The 27,673-nt window shown below is 53.5% G+C and overlaps 12 protein-coding genes across 12 annotated transcripts; 4 read left to right on the top strand and 8 right to left on the bottom strand.

The window, feature by feature from the left end:
• Positions 1 to 577: 577 nt before the first annotated feature.
• On the bottom strand, positions 578 to 2,344 carry HETIRDRAFT_56798 (uncharacterized protein; the record flags this gene model as incomplete). Its single annotated transcript, XM_009554217.1, has 4 exons — positions 578 to 798; positions 940 to 1,570; positions 1,618 to 1,821; positions 2,129 to 2,344. Coding segments are annotated over 4 exons (1,272 nt in total), but the record flags the coding sequence as incomplete, so codon positions are not given.
• Positions 2,345 to 2,978: 634 nt separating this feature from the next.
• Positions 2,979 to 5,459, bottom strand: HETIRDRAFT_39375 (ferric reductase). The gene is made up of 7 exons (XM_009554192.1): positions 4,816 to 5,459; positions 4,681 to 4,750; positions 4,444 to 4,628; positions 3,922 to 4,381; positions 3,696 to 3,863; positions 3,247 to 3,634; positions 2,979 to 3,187 (listed from the first exon to the last, which is right to left on the bottom strand). Exons 1-7 carry the CDS (start codon positions 5,218 to 5,220, stop codon positions 3,172 to 3,174), a joined length of 1,692 nt encoding a protein of 563 aa, XP_009552487.1. The 5' UTR covers positions 5,221 to 5,459; the 3' UTR covers positions 2,979 to 3,171.
• Positions 5,460 to 5,969: 510 nt separating this feature from the next.
• Positions 5,970 to 7,120, bottom strand: HETIRDRAFT_482188 (uncharacterized protein; the record flags this gene model as incomplete). Its single annotated transcript, XM_009554578.1, has 3 exons — positions 7,042 to 7,120; positions 6,524 to 6,982; positions 5,970 to 6,467 (listed from the first exon to the last, which is right to left on the bottom strand). The coding sequence occupies exons 1-3, from the start codon at positions 7,087 to 7,089 to the stop codon at positions 5,970 to 5,972; spliced, it is 1,005 nt and encodes a 334-aa protein (XP_009552873.1). The 5' UTR covers positions 7,090 to 7,120.
• An 83-nt stretch (positions 7,121 to 7,203) lies between these two features.
• On the top strand, positions 7,204 to 10,944 carry HETIRDRAFT_461322 (uncharacterized protein; the record flags this gene model as incomplete). Its single annotated transcript, XM_009554577.1, has 11 exons — positions 7,204 to 7,278; positions 7,331 to 7,400; positions 7,470 to 7,651; positions 7,706 to 7,802; positions 7,850 to 7,995; positions 8,512 to 9,060; positions 9,120 to 9,355; positions 9,406 to 9,833; positions 9,884 to 10,302; positions 10,370 to 10,540; positions 10,651 to 10,944. The coding sequence occupies 11 exons, from the start codon at positions 7,204 to 7,206 to the stop codon at positions 10,747 to 10,749; spliced, it is 2,472 nt and encodes an 823-aa protein (XP_009552872.1). The 3' UTR covers positions 10,750 to 10,944.
• Positions 10,945 to 11,098: 154 nt separating this feature from the next.
• On the top strand, positions 11,099 to 11,385 carry HETIRDRAFT_243993 (uncharacterized protein; the record flags this gene model as incomplete). Its single annotated transcript, XM_009554576.1, has 2 exons — positions 11,099 to 11,204; positions 11,264 to 11,385. Coding segments are annotated over 2 exons (228 nt in total), but the record flags the coding sequence as incomplete, so codon positions are not given.
• A 534-nt stretch (positions 11,386 to 11,919) lies between these two features.
• Positions 11,920 to 12,443, top strand: HETIRDRAFT_107983 (uncharacterized protein; the record flags this gene model as incomplete). Its single annotated transcript, XM_009554575.1, has 2 exons — positions 11,920 to 11,939; positions 12,089 to 12,443. The coding sequence occupies 2 exons, from the start codon at positions 11,920 to 11,922 to the stop codon at positions 12,441 to 12,443; spliced, it is 375 nt and encodes a 124-aa protein (XP_009552870.1).
• Positions 12,444 to 13,145: 702 nt separating this feature from the next.
• On the bottom strand, positions 13,146 to 14,054 carry HETIRDRAFT_330911 (uncharacterized protein; the record flags this gene model as incomplete). Its single annotated transcript, XM_009554574.1, has 2 exons — positions 13,146 to 13,559; positions 13,746 to 14,054. 2 exons carry the CDS (start codon positions 14,052 to 14,054, stop codon positions 13,146 to 13,148), a joined length of 723 nt encoding a protein of 240 aa, XP_009552869.1.
• Positions 14,055 to 15,522: 1,468 nt separating this feature from the next.
• On the bottom strand, positions 15,523 to 15,741 carry HETIRDRAFT_331283 (uncharacterized protein; the record flags this gene model as incomplete). The annotated part of the gene is made up of 1 exon (XM_009554573.1): positions 15,523 to 15,741. A coding segment is annotated over one exon (219 nt), but the record flags the coding sequence as incomplete, so codon positions are not given.
• Positions 15,738 to 16,785, bottom strand: HETIRDRAFT_164411 (uncharacterized protein; the record flags this gene model as incomplete). The annotated part of the gene is made up of 5 exons (XM_009554572.1): positions 15,738 to 15,916; positions 15,974 to 16,129; positions 16,181 to 16,376; positions 16,439 to 16,489; positions 16,546 to 16,785. The coding sequence occupies 5 exons, from the start codon at positions 16,783 to 16,785 to the stop codon at positions 15,738 to 15,740; spliced, it is 822 nt and encodes a 273-aa protein (XP_009552867.1).
• A 947-nt stretch (positions 16,786 to 17,732) lies between these two features.
• On the bottom strand, positions 17,733 to 18,239 carry HETIRDRAFT_430810 (uncharacterized protein; the record flags this gene model as incomplete). Its single annotated transcript, XM_009554571.1, has 1 exon — positions 17,733 to 18,239. The coding sequence occupies one exon, from the start codon at positions 18,237 to 18,239 to the stop codon at positions 17,733 to 17,735; it is 507 nt and encodes a 168-aa protein (XP_009552866.1).
• Positions 18,240 to 19,755: 1,516 nt separating this feature from the next.
• Positions 19,756 to 24,917, bottom strand: HETIRDRAFT_331603 (uncharacterized protein; the record flags this gene model as incomplete). The annotated part of the gene is made up of 6 exons (XM_009554570.1): positions 19,756 to 22,029; positions 22,095 to 22,315; positions 22,379 to 23,357; positions 23,417 to 24,202; positions 24,273 to 24,480; positions 24,538 to 24,917. 6 exons carry the CDS (start codon positions 24,915 to 24,917, stop codon positions 19,756 to 19,758), a joined length of 4,848 nt encoding a protein of 1,615 aa, XP_009552865.1.
• A 1,413-nt stretch (positions 24,918 to 26,330) lies between these two features.
• On the top strand, positions 26,331 to 27,442 carry HETIRDRAFT_331307 (uncharacterized protein; the record flags this gene model as incomplete). Its single annotated transcript, XM_009554569.1, has 3 exons — positions 26,331 to 26,814; positions 26,881 to 27,047; positions 27,257 to 27,442. 3 exons carry the CDS (start codon positions 26,331 to 26,333, stop codon positions 27,440 to 27,442), a joined length of 837 nt encoding a protein of 278 aa, XP_009552864.1.
• Positions 27,443 to 27,673: the final 231 nt, after the last annotated feature.

The following is a 27,673-nucleotide window of genomic DNA, read 5'->3' as shown; positions in this document are numbered from 1 at the left end:
AGTGCAAGTGTGAGCTAAGACTGTTGGCAGCCATGTAGCCGCCGGTGAATAAGCAAACATGCACGCCAATCGGCTTTACGCATTGGACCGCAGGCAGATGATAGATCTCCTTTGGTTCCCGTGTGGCCCACCAGACCTCGAAGGCATGTGGAAGCTTCGTTCTAACACACAGTAAGCACCATCCCGTGTTTTCCCGTTCCATGCAGATAGGAACTAGCAAGCTGATACCCAGACCCTCTTGGTTCGTACAAGGCCTCGTATGACGAACCAGACAGTCAGCGAGTCGTCCAGGATCACATTGCCAAAGTCTATAAGAAGTAAGAAAAAGCTCGCGCATTACATCAATGAACAGATATTGTTATTTGTCAACCGAAAGGAAACGGAAAAGTTCAAAGACGTCGAGAAATTGTCCACTCGATGATTTTATAATTAGAGGAGTGGAGTGTCCCTACAATGAGATACATCAGTCAATGAAAGAATAATGGATTGTATTTGAAACGTACCGTTCAACACCGCTGAAAACAGAAGATATGCGTAGCAAGTTATGAGTGTGCCGTGCAAATGAAGATACAAGTACTTACATGAGTAAGACATGCTGACCTCCAGCACTCGCACCGACAACTTGATATGTCTTGAGAGCAGTGTTGTGCACTCGTGTCGGTACCTTGACCTCTTCCACCTTGCCCAACCCAAGCTGATTAACAGAACCCTCTCCCCATGAATACGCGATCCCGCTCTCGTCATAAGCGAAGTTGTATCTCTCGCCAACAGATATTCCCACAATTTTCGTGGACGAAACTCCATCCTCGTAAGGAGGAAGATCAGGCGTGGGCTCATCGTCTGTCGGGGGAGGGGGGAAAGGTATCCGCACTGGTTCTCGGACGAGCGAATCTTCAACAAGACGGATAGGCTCCTGGTCAGACGTCTGGCTCCCTTCACCTGCCTCATGAGCCTTTGACGATCTCTGCGCCATGATCTCCTCGAGTTCCTCTCGATACCGCTTCTTGATCTCGAGTATGGCAGGATGGTCATCTGCCAATCCTAATCTTCCCACATCAGACCTGCCGCAACCCCAAACCTCGCCATTATCGAACAAGAATATCGAGTGGTGTTCACCACCAGAAATCTGAACGACCTTCGCCCCGCCATGTTTATCCGGGTGCAGCGCGTCTACAACCGTTGGCATCTTGATATGCGACTCCTCACCACCCCGCTCGTCGCTGACACCGGTCTGCCTCATCTGATTTAGCCCCCATGCGTATACCACGCCGGGTTTATCCACGGCAAAAGAATGATGGTTTCCAGCTGACACCAGTACGATGTCGCGTAGGTGGAGCGGCTCTGGTCTCAAGCCATTCGTTTTTCTGCGCTCCATGATTTTGCGCCCCAATTGGAAGTTGACACCATTTCCCCATGTGTATATTGTCCCCGATGTTGTGAGAGCTAAGACGTGGTCTTCACCGCAAGCGACCTGGCAAACGGGATTTTTGGCAAAGGCGGGAAGAGCGGTAGGGGCGACAACTTTCATCCCATGATCACGAACGCCATCGAAACCGAGGATTCCGTCTGACTGTAGACACGGTCAGGTAAGAGAAATGAAAAAGGAGAGAAACATACGCTGAATGAGCCCCATGCGCGCAGTTCGCCTCGTTCACTGACAGCGATGCTGCAGCTGTCAGAAGCTGCGATGAATGTAGCGCGGAAATCCTCCAATCCTTGCACGAGATCAAGGGAAGACTCCAGCTCCGTGTTATCCACATCTTTGATTCCTTGAGTCTTCCGCCCAAGAGCCATAGAGTCATTGACACCGCAGGACCAAACCTAGAAAGAGAGGCGAGCATAAGGCACGGCAGGATATGTAACCAACGAACATAAAGAGAAAGTTGGAGCATTCAGTAAATGAGAGCTTCCGTAGCCGCAAATGAACCATATAGGATAAAACAGGGTCATGTCGATCTCCCGTCATCCCCGGTATGGGCGGCCTAGAGGGCAAGAAGTGATTTGAACAGCCCTATGGCTCCTTTCAGTTTGGTTCGGAGGTTGGGCCCAAGATCAATGATTATCGGAGATGGCGTCTAGGCCGCAGCCTATGCCACACCAGCGGACAGCAAATCAGCGCAGCACTTACCTGTCCATTCGAGTCCAGCACTAGCGAGTGCATGCCAGCAGCAACTACCCTTTCGACGCCAACAGGTCCCATTTTGCCGCTGTTCACTAGCTCCTTAACCGCTACATGCAGCCTTGGCCTTTGAATGTTGCTCACATCAACCCCCAACCCAAACTGCCCACCGTCGCCTGTACCGTGCACCAACATAAGGCGCGGCTTCCCAGACGCTGGCGGAGTAGCGGCAGCTGGAAGTGAATTGATGGGTTCGAGGAGCGTGCGGGTTCGCTTGAGCGGAGCAGGCGCATTGGCCGCCGCTTTACGCTTGCGGCTGGTTGTAGTGGTGCCATTGGCCGCAGATGCCTTCTCTGCAGTAGCTTTGACTATGGCAGCAGCCTTTAAGGCCTTTGCAGTCGCTTTCGAATCGTTGGATTTTTCGCTTGTTTTCCGAGCTACACCAGAAAAAAATCAGTGATTGAATCTATTTTGCACTATGAATTTACCTCGCGCGGTCGTAGCTTTTACAGTGGTAGTTTTTGCCACAGGTTTCGTCGTGGATTTCGCGGTAGTAGCAGCCCCATTGGTGGCAGAAGATCTTGTCCTGAGAGTCCGCGTGTTGGACATGATGAATGTGGAGGACAAGAGTCAAAAACAATGATCATGACGGCCTGGGGCCACAACAAATGTGACACACGTGACCATACACAGACGCGTTATTTTGCATTGTTTGGAAAGTAAAGACGCGTCCTATGCCACCGCGCCGTGCATCATGATCCTATTTACTCTCGCCATCTTCAATCTCCGGTAATCATAGACAGAGATATGATACCCTGACGATACTTAGTTGGGATCGTGATTGCTAACAACTCTATTTCGGGTACTTTATAATATGGTGTATTCGACAAATGCTTACAAAAATACAAGTCATCCCACAATGGCCCGTCCCCACCTCGTAAGTAATGCAGTCCTACAGATAATTTTGGAAACACATCGCATGCCTGCATCAAAGTCGTGATATCCCTCTCCAGAACACCAGCGAGGACGGGCTAGGAGCTGGTACGTTGATATCACCAGCCAAACACCCTTTTCGAGCAATTGGAGGCATCAGTACAGCCACGGTGAGAGGAAACAGGGGGACTGACTCGTCGTATGCCTCAACGCCCCCAACTTCCTTCCATTTCTTCCATGGAACCGATCCCACCGCCTTGCCAGCTTCATCCCCTAAATCAACAGGACCGCATGTACCTACAATGACACCACAGGGATACTGCTCAGACCCCTTCGAGGCATGTCGCATAGAATGAGCGAGAACAACGGCATCAGTGGTTTCTGTAAGGTGTTTGCCGAGGTTTGGACGACCAGGGCGCAGATTGAGGCCGACAGGGTGAGAAAGGGATGAAAGTGCGTCCAGTGCGCCGGCGCGCGGAGCGCGGGTGTAATATATGGAGATTCGAACTTGGAGGGAGCCGTGAGGGGATGCGCGCGGCCGGAGGTGCGTAGTGAAGGTAGGAAGGAGTGCTGTGAGTGCAGCTGGGCGAAAACGGAGCATCAATGTGGTTGCTATCGAAAGAGCTGTGCTTGATCCACTTACATGGGTCCGCAACTGACCAGACGACCTCAATAACACGCAGCCTGCTGCGACCCTCTCCGTGCTTCTGGAGGAGGTCGGCCAGGATCGAGAGTACAAACGTTATGCCACTGCCGCCAGCAACGAGTAACGCTCCTGAATATGACGCAAAGAGCGTATGACCAGGACCACCTGCGTTGTGGAGCCTGATCAGGTGAATATCCTGGAGAAGCGTGATGCGGACGCTTACTATAGGGCCCCTCAACTATCACGCGCACCCGCCGGCCGATAGAATGCTTTGGCAGGCCAATGGTCTTCTCCTCCATTCCACCATCCTGAGCCTGTGCCATTTCAAACAGACGACCTGTCCACCCGCCCTCGTATTTCTTCACGATCAACTCAAGGCCCAAATCGTCACCACTCGCCGTCGCAATTGTGAATGGACGCGCACGGCCAACGAGCCAAGCCCAACAGCAACCAATCCAGGATCCCGTCGGCGACGCCGCAACCACGCGGATGCGGACATGTTGGCCTGCCCGCCAGCCCGCGCCAAGGGAGGGCACAGAGATATGGGTACTATTTAAAGCGGGGATCGCAAACAAGGTCCCCGCTGCGACACGCGTTTTGCAAAGGCGGAGGACATGATCCAAGCCGAATAGAGCAAAGCCGGTAACCACGTAGGGCAGAGTGATGGGAAAGTGTTGGTAGGCCTTTGAGAAATGGAATCGATGATCAGACGAAGACTATGCAAATGAGGGTAGGAATTACGTACAGCAGTAAGGAAGACGATGAACCCTGCGATGTGAGAGTAGAAGAATAAATTATACAACTTCTGGCGAATGAACGCAATTGAGAAGAGTGCGAGGGTGTCCACAGCGGCGAGTCCAGCAAGACCCCACCGGATGTGAGGCTGTAAAAGCTGTGTCGATATGTTGTCATTGATCGACCATTTGTACACTGTGAAAGAATTAATTCGCAAATCTGAATGCCGAGAAGTATTAGAACGTACGAAAGCCAATGGCGTGAACGTTCACCGCGAGCGCAACGATACGGCCACTGAAACGATGAATATAGTTCAGCTGAGTTGACAGGCGACAAGCATTAGAAGACAAACTCGATGAATATCGTGTGTGACCATGCGTACCTTTTCATACGCAACACCGCACAAGTAGCTGAGCAAATTGTTCTTATTCGCGAGCCCGATGACGATAGGAATTTGCGACATTGCGACGAAGCCAGCGCGTGCCGGATCAGTAAAGGGGTTTGACTTGTAGAACGCGGCATAAAAGATGACGCCAAGATATACCGCTAAAACGAATAGCTTGCCGACAGAAAGACTGGGTGCAACACGATAGTTGATCGCGTAGCTGACAAAGGGATGGATAAGGGTGGACCAACGAGGCACCCGAGTTGGAGGGCTATGTGCAAGCGCTGGGGCTGATTCTGTAGCGTGAAGTATAAGATGTGCGTGTGAGTTGAGGGTATGAGACATCTCCGAGGCTAGCTCGGGACTGCTGGGGCTGACGGCCTGCATGGCTATACTATTCATAGAATGCGAAGGTCGGTATGCATGTCCCCCCGAGCGTAGAAAATGGCCATTGAATAAATCTGGCAGCTGAGAGAGGCGAGCGAGCGCACGGGGAAGGTTGACAAGAGCATAGATACCAAAGATAGAAAGCAGGACGATGTCGACTCGAAATACGAAGGTGAAGTCGTCAAACTGTGCGGCAGGAGCGGCAAGCGTAGCACCAGATGATGTGTCGTCTGATGTTACATTGCCGGAGTAAGACATGGCAGATCTCAAATCTATGGGTGGCCAGCAGGGGGGTATAAGGAGTGGAGAAACAACAAACAAAGGGGTGCTTTAAATAATTGGCGTCGCTGGCGGTGTAGAACAAGGCGGCCGAAAGGACGGATGAAAACTTACGGGCGAAGAACGCATAGGTACGACCGCCGCCAGCAACCAATAGCCTCGTGTTGGTCTTGCCCGGAGATCATGCATTGGTGCAAAATGAAATCGTGGTTGTGCCAAGGTTGGTGCGTGTAAAAGGCGTGTACGGTCGAAATTGGAATGCGCAGCGCCTTACAGCGCCAGATTAGATTGATGCCTAACTCAATCTTATCTGAGACCCCGGACGCGCAGTAGCGACTTGGGAAGACCGACCCTGAACTTTACAACGATCCAAATGCTGTTCACTGGTGTTCCTGCCGAGCTTTATGCACAGCAAACCCCGATAGAGCAGCGATATTACGACTAAGTAAAAACAAACATGAACGCACTGGGTAACTTCTAGTGATCTAATGTCTATTCTCAGGCATGCGAGCCAGCTGCCTCTTGCTCCGCATTCTCGGCCGCACCTTCGAATACCACTCCCAAGCCAGCCGCACAACTTCACCATCCGCATCATATGGAGTCGGGACTTCTGAGTAGCCTGGACGCGCAGTCGGGTGGCGAACGTAAATTGCGGAGCATGTTGCAAAAGAGGGTTCGATATATGCCGGGATGAAGATAAAAGGCGATGCAAAAGGGGGGAGGTTGAATGGCGTAAGGTCTGAGTCTTTTTTCGCCTTGGGCTTGTTCGGTACCTTGGGCTTGCCTGATGGGCTAGAAGAAGAAGCTGCGGATGGTTCCCCTTCCGAGGCGGACGTCGATTCATCCGCAATCTCAATCTTCGGCTCTACTGTCTCCAACTCAACATCCTCTTTCTTCGGCTCCTGGCGCTGCAGGAAACGGATGGCATCTGGGTTCACGGACACCATGTCGCCTGGTGCGAGGCGTGTGTTGGCGTTTTGATGCTATGACAAGACGGTGTTGAAAGAAGAAGCGGAATCGACCAGTCTGGCAAACATACCTTCTGCCCATTCAATAGTACATCGCCGTGCACTACCATTCGACGAGCCTCATAAACGCTGTGTGCCATACACGCCCGAAAGATGAATACATCAATCCTTCGTTCTACTTCCGCGAACATCATGCTCCCGACGGGTGCAAGCTGAGCATTCTCTGTATCCTCTTGAAGAACCTTCGTGCCTTTTTCAACAACCTTGTCTTGCTTCGCCCACTTATTCAAATCGAGAGTGTCGTCACCTGCCACCCGCCGCCGTGACCGCACATCAGGAAGTGTAGTGGGTAGGTACCATCGTTTGAACGACTTTTCATTGATGAAGTCCCCATGATATGCGCGAACAAGGGATTTTGCAGCCCAACGTTGCTGGAAAAGAGTTTTTTGGGTACGCGTAAAGTTAGTCTCCTTTGCAAGTTCACCGAGAGAGCGTCGCCAGAGGTTGTAGAGATTATGTCGCGACCAGCTCTGTTGAGGTGATTGGTTAGAAAGACAATGCGAGGGAAGAGAACGAAGAAACGAGCAACCATTCGAGGCAGAGCCTTTGCAAACGAATAGACATTGATGTCCCGCATCGCAGGGAGGGTTGTGTGCAAAAGCGTGCAGGTGGCAGGAGCAAAGAGGCTGGCAGCCGTGGCGCGTCGAAATTGAAGGTCACTTGGTGCGACTCATCCGCCCACTGCGACAAGATGGACCCATATACTCCGCGAACGCGTCCAGCGAGTCGCAAAACCCTTACACTCTCCGCCAAGGAGTACACAAAGGTAAGATGATTCATCCACTTTCCCTTCGCGTCGGTTGACCCAGTTCGCGCAGGTGACCGGGACCATCGCGTCTGTACGGAGGAACCGACAGCTCTCCCAAGCAGAGAATGATGACCTCGCTCGTGGATCTCATCGGAGAGGCTAGTACATTCATAGCTACTCGGACTCAAGCCGAAACTGACATCGAGCAGAGAATGTCGAGCCATCATTCATCGCAGAGGAATCCTTTGTCCGAGCGCCTCTCAATTCACGCGTCGTGTCCAGCGCCGGCATGCACAAGTCCAAAGGAAAGGCCAAGGAGGAGAGTTTGCACGATATGCCTGTCGAGATACAGGAGGCGGTCATATTGGAGGATCTGCTCTACGTGCTCATGGTGCGTCTTGCGCGCCTGAATCGTCGAAGTTCCTGCTTGATCAGCTGCATATAGGGCATTGAGGGATCGTATATTACCTTCCACGAAGAATATTCCCCAGAGGATGATGACCCATTGCAAGGCATTCTCTTTGTCGTCTCCAAATGGCTAGGTATGTGCCCTCATGTCGCTTCACGCGGCTCTGCTGAAAGAATGCAGACCCTTCTTTACGCGACCTCGTCGAGCGGATTCTCCCACTCGCGACTTACTACACCGCAATATCCTCTTTCATTGAGCTTCGCAGCCACTTCGACTTCGGACTGGTGAACCATGCCCTATGTGCATGTATTCGTGACATGCTGAAGGTGCGTTATGCTGTAACCTTGTTAGAGCGCGGGTATCTGTGCCTCGAGAATCTTTTGGACATAATCGAGATAGTCTTCCACCATACACTTTCGTCTGCGTGCGAAAGATACGATCCTGGCTGATCATTGTCCCCCAACACGCAATACGTGCACGCAGCTTGCAGGTTCCGATCTTTTCCGCAGAGCACATCCTCGTTCCATTGTATACCAAGTAGAGTTGTGCTATCCGGCTATGTGTCGTTGAAACGGCGGTTGAACGCCTGCTCGTATGTTGTGCTCGGGATCTAGACTTGCATCGCAGGTCCGGATATTTGTTGATATCTCCTTCTCCCTTATCTCAGCAAAAACTTTGGTCCTGCGTTTCCTATCGGACGGGCGGTCACTGGCTTGGTATCACAGCCTCTTGCAGAATTTATCGTCATAGGAAGCTTCCCATCTGTTTCCGCAGCATTTCACGCCGCAAATTGTAAATTGTCCTATGCCACACCTGATGCTGATCGAGTTTGTCATTCACAGGACTACCAAACCCTTCTCTCACAGCTCGAACATGCGTTCAACACATCCCCGCAGTTTACCCTCCAGAAGCTTTGGTTTTATGTTCATCCGACCGTGCATACGCTCTCTCTGATCTACCAGCTCACTACCGAGCTTGCTACTGCTGATGAGGATCCATCTGCACTATCATCTCCCTCAGATTTGTCCGACGACGAAGATGCCGCACGGAACGAGGCGTTGGGCCTCGGGGGTGCGAAGCTGAAAGCGGTGCTGTCCGAGCTGGATCGGGGTGGGATTGAAGCAAGTAGTATCGCAGTGAAAGGCGGAGAAGTTCTTGCCATACTGCACGAACGGATGCAGAACATGTCAGGAGACCCGACCGCCCGCGCTGCATATGGGAAACTACTTGAAGCGGCAGGCAAGCCTTATGTGGCAATGCTTCAGATGTGGACACGGACGGGGAAGTTGCTGGACCCTTATGAAGAACTTTGCGTCAAAGAGAGCAAGTTCATTGATCGAGGGACGTTGGAAATGGATTACACCGATGAGTATTGGGAGAGGAGGTACACGGTGAGCCTACCTATCCTACCACTTGCGAGCTGCAACAGGGTCGCTAAGGGCATTCACAGTTAAGAGATGGATCAACCCTGTCGGCTCCAAACAAGCGGCAACAGGCTGGTGTACCCCCACCTCGAACTGTGAGCGGACGTTTACCTGGCGGAGCGTGCATTCCACCCTTGTTGGAGGGCTGGAAACACAAGGTGCTCCTTGCGGGCAAATATCTGAACGTCATCCGAGAATGCGGAATCGAAATCGGAAATAATTCATCCAATCACGAGGAGCAGTACTCCATAGACGGCGAGAAGTAAGCCTTTTAGGACCACAGCGCATCGATCTCTGACGTTTGAGCGCTAGATTCTATAAATCCATCGAAGATGATTACACCCACGCAAACCGTACACTTCTGCAGCTCCTGCTCAAGGATCAAGAGCTTATACCACGTTTACGTTGTCTCAAGCGATACTTCTTCCTTTCGCATGCTTCCTTCCTCACACACTTTCTTGACCTCTCACACATGGAGTTGCGCAAGTCGGCTAAATCAGCGTCGTTGGTCAAGCTCCAAAGTTTGCTCGATCTTGCCCTTAGCGCGGATGCACACGGCGACGACATGTTGTTCAGAGAAGATGTTAAGGTTACCATGGCGACCAGTGGACTGTACGAATGGCTGTCGAAGGTCGTAAATGTGAGTGGGGTCATCAGCACTGAGGAGGGCGAGAACGGAGATGGAGTGCACGAAGAGCACAAAAAAGAGAAGGACAAAGATGACAAGAAACCGATGCTAGGTGAATGACCTACCTCGTCGTTTTGTCGTTTCAGGCTAACATGTTTCTAGCGATCGATGCGCTCACGCTCGATTTCAATGTCAAATTTCCGCTGTCTCTCGTCATCTCCCGCAAAACCATTTTGCGCTATCAACTTATCTTTCGTTTCCTTCTGCATCTCAAGCACGTCGAACAATCGCTTTCCTCTATGTGGATTGAGCACAAGACAACACCATGGCGGCGCGCCGTGCCCGTGCATTCTGAGTTCGAGCGCTGGCGATTTAGAGTGTTTTGTCTGAGGGCGAGGATGCTGGCATTTGTTCAGCAGATCCTTGCGTTTGTCACCTTTGAAGTCCTCGAACCAAATTGGCGTGCCCTCGAGGCTAAACTGGCGAAGGTCGTTACCGTCGACCAGCTTCTCAGGGATCACGTAGATTTCTTGGATACATGTTTGAAGGAGTGCATGTTGACGAGCTCAAAACTACTCAAAGTACGTTCTTCTCGATGATTTTTTCTGTATCCTATAGCAATGTCACTGATAATCCAACTGATGATAGGCTTATTCTCGATTGATTGTGACCTGTTCAACGTTCGCAATGTACACAGCGTCCTTCACAAAATCCGCCAATCATGCGCTCGCTGCAGCAGAGTCACCCGAAGGCGATCAGGGCATGGCGAAGCGCTTGGATGTCCTTAGCAAATTCGAGACAAATTTCAATCACTGGTGCGTCTTTAATTGCCTCCTCAACCATTGAAGCTCATGTCTTCTTGTTCTAGGTTTAAGGTCAAACATTTTCACTCTGCCCTTGTGTGAAAAACTGACAAGGGCGCTCTTTCACAGGTTCATATTGACTGCGTACAGTTCTACGCGTCGAGTGAAAACGTCTCGCTCCTTCCTCTTGTCGTCCGACTAGACAGCATCAAGTCGACATCGTAGGGATTGTACCCGCGGCAGCCCGTCTCCAACACCTTTGGTTAACATATAGTACTAATGGGTCATTAGATTGTTGTATTTTTATGCATACCGCGGGGCTCTTTCTGCCTCGTACGACTGATGTGTATTGTAGAATGTCGAGCAGAGCCTTTTTAATAGTTACATCGAAATCGTGGGGAAAATATACTGTATTGGGATATCTGTTGAACTGAGTTGTTCAGCCTGTCCCGAGACCTAGCTCCGTCCTTCACCGACGTCTGACACTGTCTACGCGACTGGACAATCCTCGATGGCCAACGTTACGATTAAACAGCAGGAGCCCTCGCTATTTGTCACCGAGATGGCGCCATACAAGAAGCCGAACTCCATGATCAGCCGTGTCCTTTGGCAATGGCGGCTCTGGTTCGAGGCCACATTCGTCTTCACGCTCTTGGAACCATGGGAGAAAGCGTTCCTCAGTGAGTCTACTCTTCGTGGCTGGCAATACTACGGCTGACCGCTTGTCGCGTGTGAATAGTGACCCTGCTCGCTGTGTTCACGACAATGCTTGTCACAGGCCTCTACAAGTATTTCCCGTACCATGTCGCATTCCTATATCGGCGTGGGATGTACTACCTGCTGGGACAAGAGGGTACGGAATGGGCAACGGTTCAACGCGCTGCGGAGACGTTGAAGTCGAGCGTTGGCAACCACCTGGAGTTTTAGGCCGCCGGGCAGGAGTGCGTGATAGAAGATTGGTAAGTACGGCACCCGTGCATGCTTGACTGATACTCAAACGTCATGACCCCAGATGATACCGTGTAAATTATGCACAAGGATTCGCCCACTATAATCATGTTATGTTCTCGAGATCTACTGAGTCCATTCGAGCAGCTGAGAGTCCGTTAACATGATTCCGCTATCCGAGTTGGTAACATGGTAGACAATGTCGCCACGCGAAGTCGCTCATGCGAGGAACGAGTGCTACATTCATGTTTGCTTCTCTGTTCGTAGACTCATCTCCAATTTCCACTGTAAGGCATGATTCCCATCCATCACCGATGTAAACGTGGTACATATGATCCATGGGTTTTACTCAGAAAAAGTGAGTGCATATCTCGATGATAGTCAAATGACATTCAAATTTGAATCCCGTTTGAGAGAAAGTGGCATCTCTCTTCATGGTGACCTACGATGGTGACCTACACGGTAGGGTGAGTGAATATGGCCTGGACCGGCTGTTTTATACATAGCTTTCTCGCATGTGGAATTTATTGTCTAGTTTCGCAGTTCTAGGGCACTGTGTGCTTCAAGATGTTTGTGGGAGGCAGCACGATCGTTAAGTTGATGACTCCCCAGATAGCGCATCACGGTCCGTGGATTCGCGTTCCACGATCCGGCCGCGCCAGAAGGGATGGGGCGGAAGGTGTACTTCACTGATCCTCTCGATCAATATGGGCGTCGAGAACCAGTTATCCCACTTCTTGGACGCGACGTTCAGCTCGGTGACGCATCCCCTGTTGGCTATCAAGGCCGTGCTGGACAAGTTCTCTTCCACTGAGGTTCAGAGGTCGCTGAACCTGATCGGCCAGCTCCCGCCGAAGAAGTCCTCCTGTTCCTTGATTTCATCGATCTTGCGACTGCACTACACTGCCTTTGGGCTCCTTGAGTTCCCGCAAGTGTATAAGTTCTTTGAGACCGACGCCGTCGACGATTAGGTGCGCTTCGTGCTCGTCATCCGACTTTCGCGGCGCCTCCGTGGCGATTTCGATCAAAGGTCATGTCATGGCGCACCCCAACGGACTGTCGCTCGAGGTAGAGGCCATCGGGGTGGTCAATACAAGCATCCTGCTCTAGAAGGCGGACGGCTCGACGACGCTGTGCGAACTACAGTGGTTCATAAAGATCATTGATCGATGTGCTCTTCTTTCGAATGACAACAAGGTACCTAAGAGCGTAATCGCTGCCCTCTAGCGCGATTCTGCGAAGCGCCTTGATGCGAACGACAGCAGGGAGATTTTGTTGTTTGTTGTTTGTGTAGCATATCGATTAGCATTAGTAGCTTTCTTCGCGTGTTTTCAGCCCTTGTAGATTACTAGTTGCTCATGTTGTTATACACCGCAAGAGTTAGAGATGTTGATAATTCTGATGCGAGTACGACACCTTCAATAGGACTTTCTTATTTATCATCCCACAGTGTAAGACGCTATCAATTGTACAGATTCAACTTTCTCGTCAATGAATGCAGAATTTAATAGTAGAACATGATGTCCAATTGACCATGTCGACTTCGGCAATACCGCGCTCTGCAAACGACATCCGATCGGAAAAGTTCAGACCTTCGACAACGTACTACACACGGTCACATTAAGGGGGTAATCTTTCAGTACTTTGAAGTCGCATCTTGCAATGTGGAGTCATCACAGTCGTCGGCGTTTCACTCTGATGGCGTCATGTTCCAAAAGAAGCCAGACAATGCTATCGTGGGCCCCGGCCGATGCTGCATCAAGTGCAGTGCTGTATAGGCCTTCCTGGTTTACATCCGTACCTGTCTGGAGGAGCCGCCTGACAGTCTGCTCGTGGCCATGGGATGATGCCGCCTGCAATGCAGTTCCACAATGTCCTCCTTGGGAGACATCTGCGCCCTTTTCGAGGAGCAGCCGAACGATCTCCTCGTGGCCGTTGGTTGACGCTGCCTGCAGTGCTATTTTAAGATCTTCGTATTGGTCGTTGACATCTGCACCCTTCTCGATGAGCAGCCGGACAATTCTCTTGTGGCCTTTTCTTGCCGCCGCCTGCAGTGCAGCTCCGTTTTGTGCGTTGACATATGCGCCCTCCTCGAAGAGCAGTAAAACGATCCTCTCGTGTCCCCTGCGTGACGCCACCAACAGCGCATTTGAAGTATATCCCTGGGCGTTGACATTAGCACCCTTCTTGATGAGCAGCCGAAAAATCCCCTCGCGGTCGTTGAATGACGCCGCCTGCAGTACAGATCCATGATATCCTCCTTAGGCGTTGACATCTGCGCCATTCTCGAGGAGCAGCCGGACGATATCCTCGTAGCCCTTGGATGACGCGACGTGCAGTGCAGTTTCAGAAGTTCCGTATTGTGCATTGATATCTGCGCCCTTCTCGAGGAGCGGCCCAACGATTCTCTCGTGTCCCTTAGATGAAGCCGCCCGTAGCGCATTTCCGTGGAATCCTTCATGTGCGTTGACATCTGCGCCCTTCTTGAGGAGCAGCCGGACGATCCTCTCGTGGCCTTGATTTGATGCTGCAGCCAATGCGGTCGCATGGAACCCTCGTGCGTTGATGTCCTCCCCGTCCATGATCAGAAATCGGGATAGTCCTACAGGACCGAACATTAATGCGTAATAAAGAGGTCGCGCACCACTGTGCTCTACATCCAAAAAATCGCGATGTTCAGCGCAGGCTAGCTTCGTCCAGTTGATAAATTGAGGGCTATCCCGACGAAAAAGAGCTTTGAGAGATGCCAGCAGGAGAGGAGAACTCTCGATGTCTCGAGCATCAAGGCATGTCCAGTGGCGAGCAGCATAGCGTGCGAGGGGGATGTCTATTTCAGATGATTCGTGCGCCGAGGGATCGGTAAGCTGTAGCAGAATGGCAAAGCAGGCCCAACAAATGAACACTTGCGACACTTCTGCGCTGAGATCAAAGCGCTGGTTGTAGGATCCCCATTGTGATCGCCCCGAGTCGAAATGTTCTTTGACGGAAAAATGGGACAGCTGCACATCGCCAGAGCTGCTGATCGTTATCAGTCCAGAGCAGATCCTCAACACATCCTGTGGATCCCGAAGTCGAGTTTCGTCCTGAAACGGGTCCTCATCATCGACATCGATCATGGCGTCAAATGAGAGCTCCTCGAGAGTTAAAGGCCTCGTTGCAAAAACTTACCATCTAAGAATTCTCAGGGCAGTCGGGACATCCACATCATCGATGTTGGAGAGCATCCGCTCATATATTTCCCCCAAAGTCTTTGGTAAAGTGGACAGTGTCCGTTTCAGTGCACCAAAGGTCTTGCACTTCTTCAGTTCGTCCAGTTGACAAGAGGCCCATCGAAAGCTGAAACCCGTCCTTGGTTATACAACATATCTCAGATGAAATCAAAACAATCTTACATGCCATGGGCCCCCTTCGTAAGCGTCTCTGCAACCATATTTCTCTCTCCATCTTTCCATTGGCCGAATTGCTCCTCGCTTTCCATAAGGGTCTTGATAAAACGCATGATATCTTGATCGACCATCGCGGCTTCGAGGTCGATCGTCCCGGCCACCATCACGAGGCGCTGTCGTATATCAGGCTCTGGCCGACTAGTGGCTAGCAAGTGTACGCCGTCCAGACCCCAAGAGTAGACTGACCCTATGAAGCCAAGAAGCCGGCTGCGTTCTGGGTCCATACACTCGTCGAGGGCATCTACCACTATATACGTGTGTTGGAAGAGCCCAGAGATTTCTCGCAGCGTCGATACCAAGGTATCGTATGAAGGTTGGCCTAAGCCGTGTCGACAGCCATCATACAGCTTCTCCAGGACAACTGGAGTCGTTGAACAACGCCGAGATAGCTGGACGATAAGGGAACAGAGTAGATTCCGGACACTTAATTTTTCGGGGATTCGAAAATCGTGATAAAAGTAGGCCAGGGCCAATGACGGGTCGTGGCCACATTCTTGCTTGAGGTCTTCGATAATTGTCGAACTGTGGATTCTCAGTGGATGGTTGCTTGTCATGCTCGCAGATTAATTACCTCATGATGGTTTTACCGCTCCCAGTTATATTTCTACTCAGTTGACAGTACGATGAGAGAAACGATAGACGTACGACGCCCATGGATCCAAAGAAATGACCTTGGTGTCTGCTTCCATGACACATATTGGTCTCCGTCTATGAGCCATTTTCCAGTTTCACTGTGTCGCAATTCAAGCGCGTTGTTGTGGTTGGTCGAGGGGTCTAGGGGTGCAAGCCACTTCTGAACCTTTTTAGCGAATTGGCCATCTAGTCAACACAAAACAAACATGAGCGAGTTGCATCATAGCCTTGGGGATTTGGGCGAAAGCACCGACGGAATTGGTTTGCCCGAAGACCAGGGTGAAGAACATGCGAAACCCCACCATTTAACTCTCGAATTTCCTTTAGGATGACATCTCTAGTAGACACGATCTCTTCTTTGCCAGCTACTCACATGATCCCATCAGAATCTGCGAAAAGGAACGGGCGTGCCGAAAACGCACATCGCATCTGCTCCTCCAAGCTTGCCAATATAGTGTTGACAACCGACAGCGTGACTGAGAATACTACCCTATCCTCTTCCTTGGTCAACCGATCTAGCTTCCCCATGGCATCTTTCACGTCGTCGTCCTCTCTGATCAAAGATTTGAAGTATCGTTCTGAGCACTGATTCAGCTAAAGTCGGCATCGATGCCTACTCTGAGACTCACTCATCCGGCCCTCTTTGATGAGCTTCGTTGTCAAACCGATTACTGAGAGTAGCTGCGCCAGAAATTCAATGATGATCTTCTTGACCGGATCAGTGATCTTGTGCTTGTTGTGAATCTCGAGACGGCTAGGAAAGTCATCAAAATATTCGAACATCTCGATGATCGATTCATAATTAGAGCTGACGCTCTTTGAGGACTAATGAGGAGAGTATATGTGTCAGATGATTGTCCTGAATGGGGTGCAGAACACTTGGGTACCTCAAGCAGCACGCGAATGCCAGCAAAAATTGCTTTCCCTAGCGGATATTTCTAGATCATCTCAACGTCGCCAGCATTGCAGTGGAATTTACCAACCTAAGACTTACCGTGCCGACAGCCTCGCCCGTCATTTCCGCGAACAACCCAACGAGACGTAAGACAGCCTTTATCTTGTCCCTCAGACGTTTCCCCTTCTTTCTGAACTGAGCGAAGTCATCCTTGATCTTCTGCAGTAGATCATTTGGGGTATCGGTGTTGCTAATATGAGTTTGGATCGCTGTTTTCGTATCTTGTTCGTAATGCTTGAGCGCAGACTTCCAAATTTCATCGTACTGAGAATCGGCCATGAGCAAGAATCTGCGAAAGAGGCGTAGGGGTTGAATGCTTGAGCAAAGGAATGCAATTTGTATAGGAGAAGAGGAGAGCGCTCACGAGAGGCGATGATTACACACAGCCTACGGACGGCCAACTATTGCAATGCATACCAGTACACTGTGAGTTCTCAAATACGGATATCTGGAATATCACCGGTGCTGCGGCTGATGGAGGCTGTGTAAAATCTCCACATGACATGATCCGCCCCCCCTTTGATGCGAAGGAAAGGGACAGGAGCCTGACGCAGATTGCAGCGTCGTCCTATAGTCGTTTCTGAAAGAATTATTTGAATCTGATATGGTATTATGGATTATTTTCTGTTCTTTTTTGTTCTGAGTACGAGAGTCGTGAATATTATAGCCTTTGTAAGACTGGCGACAGGGACAGCTGCTGAGAGAATGGAGAAAAGGAGAAGACCTTCACATAGTTTGAGTCGTTTGAGCTTGAACCTGCCGAGAGCCGCCAAAGCCCTCAGCTTCCCGCTCCAACGTCCACCGCACATCGTCCCTAATAATCCCCAGGGGATATCTGTGGTATATTAGCAATATACCCGGAATCAACCGCGAATATACCCACCTCCCCTCCGGGGATATTCACGGTCCATTCAAGGTAATGTCTTGAATATACCGTGAATATACCTGGGTACTGAGTATATTCACAGTATATTGTGGGTTTATTCGAGCTCGATATCATTCCAATCACTTTATATGCGCTCCATAGATAGAGAAATAAATATATTAACAAATCATAAAACTAATACATGCTATTGAAGGCTACACGACAATTCTAAGGCTTGAAAGATCTACAAAATATACTTGAAGAGGCGAGAGGTGCGAATCCCGGCTAGATGTTCCCCCGCATACGCAAGCAGCCACGGCGCGCATCAGGGATGGGACGACCAGCACCTTGACGCAAGAATCTATTGCGGTGGCGGGAGCGGTGCGTCCGCGCGTGGCCTCGAATTCGAGGAGTACATTTTGGGGGGTGCGTCGGGCTGCGGCACCGCGCTGTCGAACACGAGCACATCTGGTAGCACGCCACGCGCACAAACGCAGCCGCTGGCGAGTGCATCGGTGTCGGCAACGTAGAGGCGCATCCTGCGGAGGAGCGGGGTGAGCATGCGTGTCAAGGCTGAGAAGATCAGTGCGGGAAGAGACAAGGTCACCAGGAAGGGTTGCAGCTTGATAAGGTTGGCGAGTGCAGGGAGCGAGGGGAATGGAAAGAATACGGTGTAGTGGGGGGTCAGTACTGCCGTGCGGGGGGTTAGCATTGTGACACGGAGAGCCCAGATGAACACTGGCCTCACTGATGTTGCTGCTGCTGCCCCGACGACATTGGCACTTGCGTGCGCACCGCAGACTCTGAGGCTAATCCGAGCCACCATGCGCATGAGAAACACAGATGCTAGCACCCACGCCAACGCCATCAAGCTCAGCCTGTGCTTACCCTTGATCTCATCCATCCAACGTTCACGCTCACACCCGCAATACTCACCGTTCTGACAATTCTTGCCGCACACACGTCGTAGGCTGTGCTTGCAATCTCCTTCAGTCCCACCCCGGCCCGCCCTAAATGGACGCATATATGCGCTCTGATCCCGCATTTTCAGGCATTAGATCTGATTATATGAGAAAACCGGAACTATAGAGCATATGGAAACATGTTTCGGTGGGAGAAAGACTCACCAAAATATGTGCACACTGGAGGCTCCTAGAGAGTAAGACGAAGGGAGCACTTAAGAGAAATCTCGACGCTGTCCGACGACGCGCACTCATCAGGTGACCGTCGAAATGGATGAGTCATCTCCCAGTTGGGATTGACTGGGGGATATTTGAGGGATATTCCCTGACGAGTATATTCCAGGTATATTCCAGGTATATTGCTAGTATACCCCGAATATCCCCTGGGGATATTTGGGGGCAATGTGCGGTGGTCACGCCCTCCCGCTCGATAACACCAATGATGCCCATGCCCTTTCTGCGGCTCACCACTCATTCACACCATCCACATGCCCACTTGCTAACTCCCAAATTTCTAAAGTTATCCAGGTAGAAATTAACGACGCCCTGTCGTCCCTAACCACAATGATCATACACCTGTCATCGGCGGAGGTCGCAAGTACGATATAGAGCCTTAGGGCGACGTGGTCCTTCTTTTATCTATTTTCTTTTCTCTATGGAGGATAAGGATAGAAAGGGACGGCTCTGTGGGTCCTCTCCTCTTGCCCGTCTCATCCCATTTAATGCAGGAACACTGACGGAAATTCATCTGTGTTCGCGTTCATGTCTTACAGCGATGTCTCGTGCACATACCCACCCTCTATCTCAGCCTGCGCCGTCCATATGGACAATGCCAGGGAATATGGTTTCCTCAGAACTTGTCTCGACAAGCGCCGACCTGATATTCAAGTGAATTCGTGTGCACAGTGTAACTCGTCCCTCGCCTCCCGGTTCCGTCGTGGATTCTGAATTAACATAAATGATCACTTGCGTTACACTCATGGCCCTTTTGCTGTCCTTCGTCTCGCTGTGATCACCCGAGCGATGGGGGAGATGCGTCAATCGTAGTCACGAAGCTCGGATTCGATTCTGCATTTTATGGACCGTTCTCTCTAGCTTTCAAGTGGTTTGGCTAGCGTCACCCTGTCGGTCCTAGATGTCTTGCTCAATCTTGACAACTTCGGCTTTTCGTGGTTTTCTGTTTGATGTCCTCCCGATTGTGCTTTTGTCGAGTTGTTACGATGGGATTGTTGACGAAGACTATACGTAGATTCCACGTCCAGAAATAAGTTAGTAGACGAGACTAGTCAACGATTTCGAAGGCGGCAACGGGAACAATGAGTCGTTTTCTATTCGTGAGCTGTCTAAACAGACGCTGACGCACATACACCAAATTCTACAATACTTCCTACATCCCAACGACGACGATATTCCTAGAACTCATCACTGCGCGTTGTACTTCTCCCAAACCCGCCTCGCAACCACGCCTCGCGGGCACCTCCTCCCAGTCCACAGCTCGAACTGCTTGTACCCCTGTTCGAGAAGTACCTCCACACCCTTCACCCCCTGCCACTTCCCTCCCGCCGCCTTCACGAGCGACAACAGCGGCGTCTCTGCAGGCATGTATGCCATATCGACTGCAACACCGCCCTCCGGGCGCAAAAGGTCTACAGAGAGCAAGAGCGCGCTCGACCCGGCGCCCGCATCTGTTGTCGTTGCCGCCGCAGGCACGGACGAGATGATCACGCTGGGCGCGGGCCCCTCCGCGGGCCACGCGCCGAGCGCGCTGACGAGCTCGACAGTCGTACCGGGGATGGCGTGCATGAGGGCCTCCGCGCTCGCGCGCGTGCGGTTGTATAGGTATATGCGCTTCGCGCCGAGCGCGTGCAGCGCGTAGATCGCCGCGCGCGCGGTCCCGCCTGCGCCAATGACGAGCCCTGCCTCAACGATGTGCGCCGCTGCGGGTAGGCGCGCGCGGACGGATGAGTACATTCCGAGCCAGTCGGTGTTGTCGCCGTACAACGTCGTCGAGCCGTCCGCCTTGACTCGCGGGATGATTGTGTTGACCGCCCCGATGGCCTCTGCCTCTGGCGACAGTCCGTCAAGGTGCGCCATGACATCACGCTTGAACGGGATCGTCACAGAGGCACCGCCAAAGTCGGGCGACGCGAGCGCGAAGCGCACCTGCTCGTCGACGGCGTCGGTCTCGAGGAGCTCGTACGTGTGCGGGAGCCCGAGCACCCCAAAGGCAGTGTTGTGAAGGGTCGGCGACATCGAGCGTTGGATGGGATTTCCGAACAGGTAGAACTTCTTTGGCGGGAGTTGGCCAATCAAATTCAGCGTCCTCTGAATCTCGGTGAATGAGAGCTGGCCTGGTGCGGCCTTGACAGGCAGCAGAGGGTGTGTCACTGGGCTGAACGTCGAGTTTAAGACGCGGGACAGCTGGCCCTCGACGCCCATGTTGATCGCGAGGATTGGCTTGGCGTTGAGGTCGGCGGTGACCTGCGCAACGAAGTTGTGCAGGGCGAAGTTGTCCTCCAGCACGTTAGCCTTGCCCACGATCTTGACGATGTCCCCAAACGTGTTCGCGATGTCGTACTTCTCCTTCACGACGGCCGTATCCCACTTCATGTTTCCGCTCCAGTCGTGCCACGACGCGATGACCTGCGAATACCCCTTGCGCGCGACGACGTCCTTGATGTGCTTATCCGGCCAACTGATCTCGACGTCGATGTACTCGATGCCCACGCGCAACGCGAGGTTGAAGAGATCGAACGCCTCTTGGACGGCCGTGTCCGGGAACGAGCCGCCTTGGGAGACCGTCCTCACCGTGAACACGATCGGAAGCGTCGACTTCTGCCGAATGGCCGCGATCTGGTCCGCAACGTACGGCAAAGGCGGTATGACGGGTCCGACGGCATCGATTTGCTCCGGCGACCGCAGCAAGTCGGCCCGCAGCTCGATCGCATCGACGCCAGCAGTGATCTCCTCCAGCTTCGCAAGTGCGGGCGTGACGTCGGGGAACGTTAGCGATAGGAAGTACGAGCGCATGCCCCGCGCAAGGTTGGGTGCCAAGTTCGGGCTGCGCCCAGTGATGTGGCCGAAGAACCGTGCCACTTCTTCGCGGATGCCGCGCGGCGGAAGCAAATCCGGCGACAACGACGCGGGAACGTCTGCGACGATGTAGTTGACGAACTCGTAGCTGCAGCACTCGGCGAACCACGGCTCGCGCCGCTTGAATACGTCCATGATCGGTTCCCCGTACTGCGGGCGGGCGGTCTCCTCACCGAGGTACGACACCACGTCGTTGATCGGGCGCACGATGTTCACGACAGGACCCTTCTTCGCGTACGCCTTGAGCGCCTCGCGCGCGGCGGGCGTCTCGACGATGCCACCCCCAAGACTGATGATCGTCTTGGTCGGGTATTCGCTCAGCAGTTCGTGTAGGAGCTCGGTCTCCGCGACGCGGAATGCGGGCCAGCCGTGCTGCCGGACAAACTCGCGCACGCCGACGGCGAGCTTTTGTTCAAAGTAGGCGTCCGCGTCGATGAACGGCCAGTCTAGCGTCGTGGACGCGAGCTCGCCGATGAAGGTCTTGCCTGTGCCGCGCATGCCGATGATAACCACGGACGCGGCAGAGTTGCCGTCCGCCGGCCTGCTGGCAGACGCGTGTGCGGTGGAGCTGGCAAGCTCGATGCCCTCTACCTTCAATCCGATCTGATGCCCATTCGACGTGGTGAGTTACACTGAGCAGACATTGAACATCCAAGCGAGCCACGTACCTTGTTTTCCAGATCATCCCACCAGTTGGGCCAAGTCTTCTCTACGCAGCGTTTCTCCTCGATGACGGTGTCCTTTACGGCAGTACCGAGTACGCTGAAGGCCATCGCTACCCGATGATCGTCATAGCAGTGCACGCTGACGCCCTCCTTCAGCTCTGAAATCGGCTTTCCGTAAATTTCGAGTCCGTCGTCCAGCTCCTTCGTCTCGATGCCGAACTTAGCTAGCAACAGTACATCAATCGTCAACCACACACGCATATACGTTCCTAAAATTCCGTACTCACCCAACTGGTCGATCATCGCCCGGATCCGATTACACTCCTTCACCCTCTGATTCGCAATCCCCACGATCCTCGTCGTCCTCGGCGCGCTCCCGTCTCCCAGCTCCCGCCCCTCGAGCGGCGCGCCCACCGCGACCGCCGCCAACACCGACGCCGTCAAAAACGCGTCCGTCATCGGCTCCATGTCGACGCGCCCGAGCGCGCGCAGAGTGCCCACCGGCGGGCCCTGCACCATCGTCTCCGTCTCCGTCTGCACGACCGTGCACCCCATCGGCTCGAGCACCTCCCGCGCGAAGCGCGCGTCCCCCTGCAGGCTCGCCGACCCGATGTTCGCGATCGTGCACGCCGAGCCCGTCAGCGCCGCGATCGCGAGCGGGTACGTCGCGCTGCTCGCGTCGCTCTCTATGCTGTACTCCGCCGGGTTCGTGTACGCCGCGCGGGGGATCGTATACACGTCGCGCGGCGCGCCCGTCGCGGGGTCAACCGCGCGCGTGACGGCGATGCCGAACGTGCGCATCATCGCGATCGTCATGTCGATATACGGCTGCGAGATGACTTGCCCGCCGGTGAGCTCGAGCGTGACGGGCTCGCGCGCGTACGGTGCGCACAGCAGGATCGAAGACACATATTGGCTCGACACGCTCGCTGCCAGTTTGATATGCCCGCCCTTGAGCCCCGCGGGGGTGATGGAGAGCGGGAGGCAGCCCTGAGACTCAAGGTAGGCAACATCGGTGCCGTTGGCGCGCAATGCGTCGACGAGGGGTCCGATCGGGCGCTGCTTCATGCGCGCGTTGCCGGTGATGATTGTGGTAGGTGCGGCTTCCGACGGCTGCACGAGCGCGCAGACGGTGGTGAGGAAGCGCGCGGCGGTGCCGGCATTGCCGAGGTATATCTCTTTACCCTTGGGCGGGACGGAGAGGGCGCCCTCACCGCCGTGGACCACAAGCGTCTCACCGCCATCTTCCCAGTCAAAGCTGGCGCCCTGCAGAGTAGTGTATGAGAAGCGAGTTGGAATACTTCACGCGCATATATTCAGCGTACCTTGAGCTCCTGCAGCGCAGCCATCATAACCTGGGTGTCGTCCGAGTGCAGAAGGTTCTTAAGCTTGCAAGTGCCCTTCCCGAGGGCAGCGAGCACGAGCGCGCGGTTGGATATACTCTTCGAGCCAGGCGTCGCCATCCGGACGGGGTGGTGTGCCGGCATGCCGGGTACAACCTTGACGGCCTCCGACAGCGTCTTGGAAATGACCGCGTCGGGAACGACGCTCGCTTTCTGCTCCGCCGTCTTCCCGATTGCGGAGAGGATGACGATCTTCTTCTCAGGGCCGCTGTTCTTCTTGTCGATGCGCATGATGTCGAGCAGGCGGTTGACAGTGAGGAGCTTCGCGCCGGGGAGCGCAGCGACGTGTGGGTCTGCGAGCGAGATGGGGAGGTTGTACGCCTTGAGGGCGCGCGTGAGGCGGCCGACCCCGACCTGGCCGAGTTTGCCGAGCTGGCGCGCAACCTCCGCCTCGAGGACCATGCCGATGCTGACGCACTCGCCGTGGAGCATGTTGGGGGTTAGGATGGCTTCGATAGCGTGGCCAATGGTGTGTCCGAAGTTGACGAGGTTACGGAGTCCGGTGGTCTCGCGCTCGTCATGGGTCACGATGTGGGCCTTGACGGAGATGGAGCCGACGATGACGGAGAGGAGGAGCTCCTGCGCAGGGGAGCGCGTGATCTTGGTCCGCCCGGAGAAGTCTTTGGATTGGGTTTGGATAGCAGCGAAGATCTCGGCGGAGCGGGACTCGAGGGCGGCAAAATCGGACTCGTTCCAAATGGCTGCAGTCTGTTGTGCACGAAATGTACAGCAATGATCAGATGGTTTTGTGTGAGACAGAAAGGGTGGGAGGCGGCACCTTGACGACCTCGGCCATGCCATTCGAAAACTCACGCGCAGGGAGGGTTTCGAGGAAAGCCGCGTCAATGAAAATATACTTGGGCTGCCAGAACGCGCCGATGAGGTTCTTCCCATGTGGGGTGTCGATCGCGGTCTTTCCGCCGACGCTGGAATCAACCATGGCCAATAAGGTGGTAGGGATTTGCACGAAAGAGACGCCGCGCATACTGGAGGCGGCAGGATCTCAGCCAAAGATAAGAGGGAAGAGGGACAACGGGACGCACAAAGTAGCTGCGACGAAACCCACGAGATCACCGACGACGCCGCCGCCGAGGGCAAGGACGACGGTGTCCCTGGTGCATTTGTTCAGGAGGAGAAAGTCCTCGACTTTTGCCTTGCCCTCGCGGCTCTTCGAGGTCTCGCCGGGCGGGACGATGTAGGTCAGGAATCGAGAGCTCTTGCCTGCGCGCGCAAACGCGTCTTGAAATTCGGTTTCGAAAGCATTGAGGTGAAGACCTGCGATGTTAGTGTCTGTGATGAGGGCGTAGGCGGAGGCGGGGAGAGTGTCGAGGACGGTGCGGACGATGTAGGGGATGAGGTGAAAGCCGCAGTGGATGGACTGAGTGCCAAGGATGGATATTTTGGCGACGTCTGCGTCTGCCATCGCGACAACGGCGAACAGGAGCAGTTGGAGGAGAAACGGGCTGGGAACGAGCCATTCAGTAAAATACGAGGGATGCACCCGTGGGAATCGGACCTGCGCTCAGCACATCATCGCTTCTCCGTCCTCTTCGTTCTTCAGCACCTCCCTCCACCCAGCCCGCCTGCGTTGATGCTCACTGTTGTTCGTCGACATTGATCAAATGTCAATTGAGACCGTCTGTCTGACTGCACTGCACCCCTTGCAGTCTCTCCGCATTCAGCAACTGAGCTCTGCATCGTGTCCTTGCGATGTCCGCACCGGGCCTGTCGGAACTTCGTAAGTCTCGGTGTTGATCCACTTATATGACGCCTGTATATCGCATCTTTCCTTCCCTCTGTGGCGCTACGATCACCGTAATGGCGAACTTAAGACGGCGAAAAGCCATATCAGCCTCATCAAAGCGTTACTTGTCCCCGTCAAAACGGGTGTTCTTGGTAAGTGGTCCCTTTGATCGCATCTTTCGCTCGTCCGTACTACATAGTATGGCCATTCGCCAACCAACTCGAGTTCAACGTTCGTCATCTGAGCCGGAACGTGGTTGAACTTCTCTGCACCCTCTACGTGCGTGCACTCGTAGCTGCTCGTGGGCCTCATCTAGCTTTCTTCTCAGTCTCTTCTATCACTCTCCCCATCATTGGACCTTATCAAAGCTACATGTCCTCCCACACACTCAGTCCGACATCCAACCAGTATCTACGCTGATACCTCAACATGACAAGGATGCTAAATGTGCTCGATGGCGTACCCTAGCAGGGGAGCCCACGCACACAATCCCGCATCACTGGGTGTGGTCATGAGGCTGCGTTCCGCCCTCGAAGTTGTAGATGAGCGTTATCGCCGGTACTAACTCTCCGCCTCAAGGCATGTTGTACACTCTCCGCATAGCCATGAGACATACCGGTCGCTGCTCGTCGCTGTCCAACGATTCGGACATGCTCATGGGCCGCACATTGAGCGGCCTTGCTCATACTGCTGTTTCAATGCTTCAAATTTAGCGAAGGTCATGGAGAGCGTAAGGCTCGTCCGTGGTCGAGGATGAAGTCAAAGAAGCTGAAATTGGCACAGTGGTACCGCGGTGGATGACCTTGCGAGTACAAGCTGGACGGACGCCTGCAAACGCCCTACAAAGACGTGATCTTGCGTTACAGTAGTCCAGTAAATCGATTTTCTACGATTGGGGCTTGCCGCCGGCGGAGAGGTCTATATGCGTCAGTTCCCGCGGTCAGACCTGACTATGCCGGCGGCGAGTCGCGCTCTATATCGATGACTCCCGCGGCAGACGATAAATAACCTATCTTACATCCAATGTCAAGTCGACCAGCGATCTCTTAAGCGCTCTCTCTTTGCTCTTCCTGCTTCCACCACCATTGCGCCATGTCTGTCCCCACGAGTCAATCCCAGCGCCTCACAGAAGCCGCGTACCAGTGCCTCCCCGGCGGGCCGCTCGACGTCGACAAGGCCCTGTACGATAAGATCGCGGCGACCGCTGCGCCCGGCGGCGGGCGCACGCTCGCCGAGAAGTTTGTGCTGCCTATCCGCAGTGGCCGCGCATGGGTTGTGCCCGCGGGCTCCGTGTGCCGCATCGTCGCGGTCGCGGGTGCGCAGGTCGGTGACCTAAATATCTGGTCGCGCGCAAACCCGCGCGAGCGCCTGTGGGCGTCGCGCACGCGCCAGCTGCAGCGTGCGCACGTTTCTGTGTACGACCGCCTGTGGTCGACGCTGCCGTATTTGCGGCCGCTGTGCACGATCACGGGTGACTCGCTGAAGGACTACGGGACGGACGGGGAGGGAGGGCGGGTGCATGATCTGCTGGGGACGCGGTGCGATCCGTATGTGAATCGGATGCTCACTGGACAAGGTGAGTGGGGTTCCTCAGAGGGGGGTCGTGGTAAATGGTGCTGATGACTCGTGACATTGTATGCAGATTTTGACTATCACTGTCACTCCAATCTCACCCGCGCCATCCGGCCATTCGGCCTCGTCGAGTCCGACGTGCATGATGTGCTCAACGTGTTCCAGTGCACGGGCCTGAACGACAAGGACCAGTACTTCATGAAGTCGTGCCCCGCGAAGCAAGGCGACTACTTCGAGGTGCGCTAATTCCATGTTCACGCCGATGAGATTTCAGTAGTGCTCATCGACGCGGCGCTCATAGTTCTTCGCCGAGATCGACCTCCTTTGTGCGCTATCCACCTGCCCAGGTGGCGACCTTTCAAAAGCGGTGTGCCGTTTCACCTCCCATGATTCGATAAAGTCTGTGAAAGAGCGGAATAACTCACTGCACATTCTCTTCTCGATAGATGTGGGGCGAAGGTGCGGACGTCGATGGAGAGGAAGATCCTACCCTCGAGTGCTGCCGCCCTCTCGGCGTCGAAGTCTGGTCCGTACCTCCTTCGGCTTTAGAGGGGTGGCAGCCGCCCGTGCCCGCATTCGAGGCATACAAGGGCTCGCATGCGCTGCGAGAAGCCAAATGGGAGGAGGCATGAAAGCACCTGAATCAGTTGTTCGTGTCGAGATTCCTCAAGGTGACCATGTGTACAAAACCTGAATGAGAAGCTACCTCCGTCGGGAAATCCATATGAAACGGATAAATACGAGAACCGTGAAAGCGAGTACATATAGTGCCGGCCGCGTCAATATACAACTCGGTTGATACTTTTATTATTATTAGATGCAAACGATGTATTAGAATATGACGGGGCATGCGATTGACAGCG

The sequence above is a fragment of the Heterobasidion irregulare genome (genome assembly GCF_000320585.1).
Source record: "Heterobasidion irregulare TC 32-1 unplaced genomic scaffold scaffold_13, whole genome shotgun sequence".
Classification (NCBI taxonomy): domain Eukaryota; kingdom Fungi; phylum Basidiomycota; class Agaricomycetes; order Russulales; family Bondarzewiaceae; genus Heterobasidion; species Heterobasidion irregulare.
Note: the sequence above shows the minus strand (reverse complement) of the source record. Positions and strands in the feature narration are given on the sequence as shown.

What these genes read in the sequence shown, in the direction of transcription:
- HETIRDRAFT_39375 (XM_009554192.1), bottom strand. Translation starts at nt 5,220, where the DNA reads ATGAATAGTATAGCCATGCAGGCCGTCAGCCCCAGCAGTCCCGAGCTA. An exon ending in GCGGTGTTGCGTATGAAAAG is followed by an intron (nt 4,751 to 4,815) that starts GTACGCATGGTC and finishes CTGTCAACTCAG; the next exon opens with CTGAACTATATTCATCGTTT. An exon ending in CTGGTCAGTTGCGGACCCAT is followed by an intron (nt 3,635 to 3,695) that starts GTAAGTGGATCA and finishes GTTTTCGCCCAG; the next exon opens with CTGCACTCACAGCACTCCTT.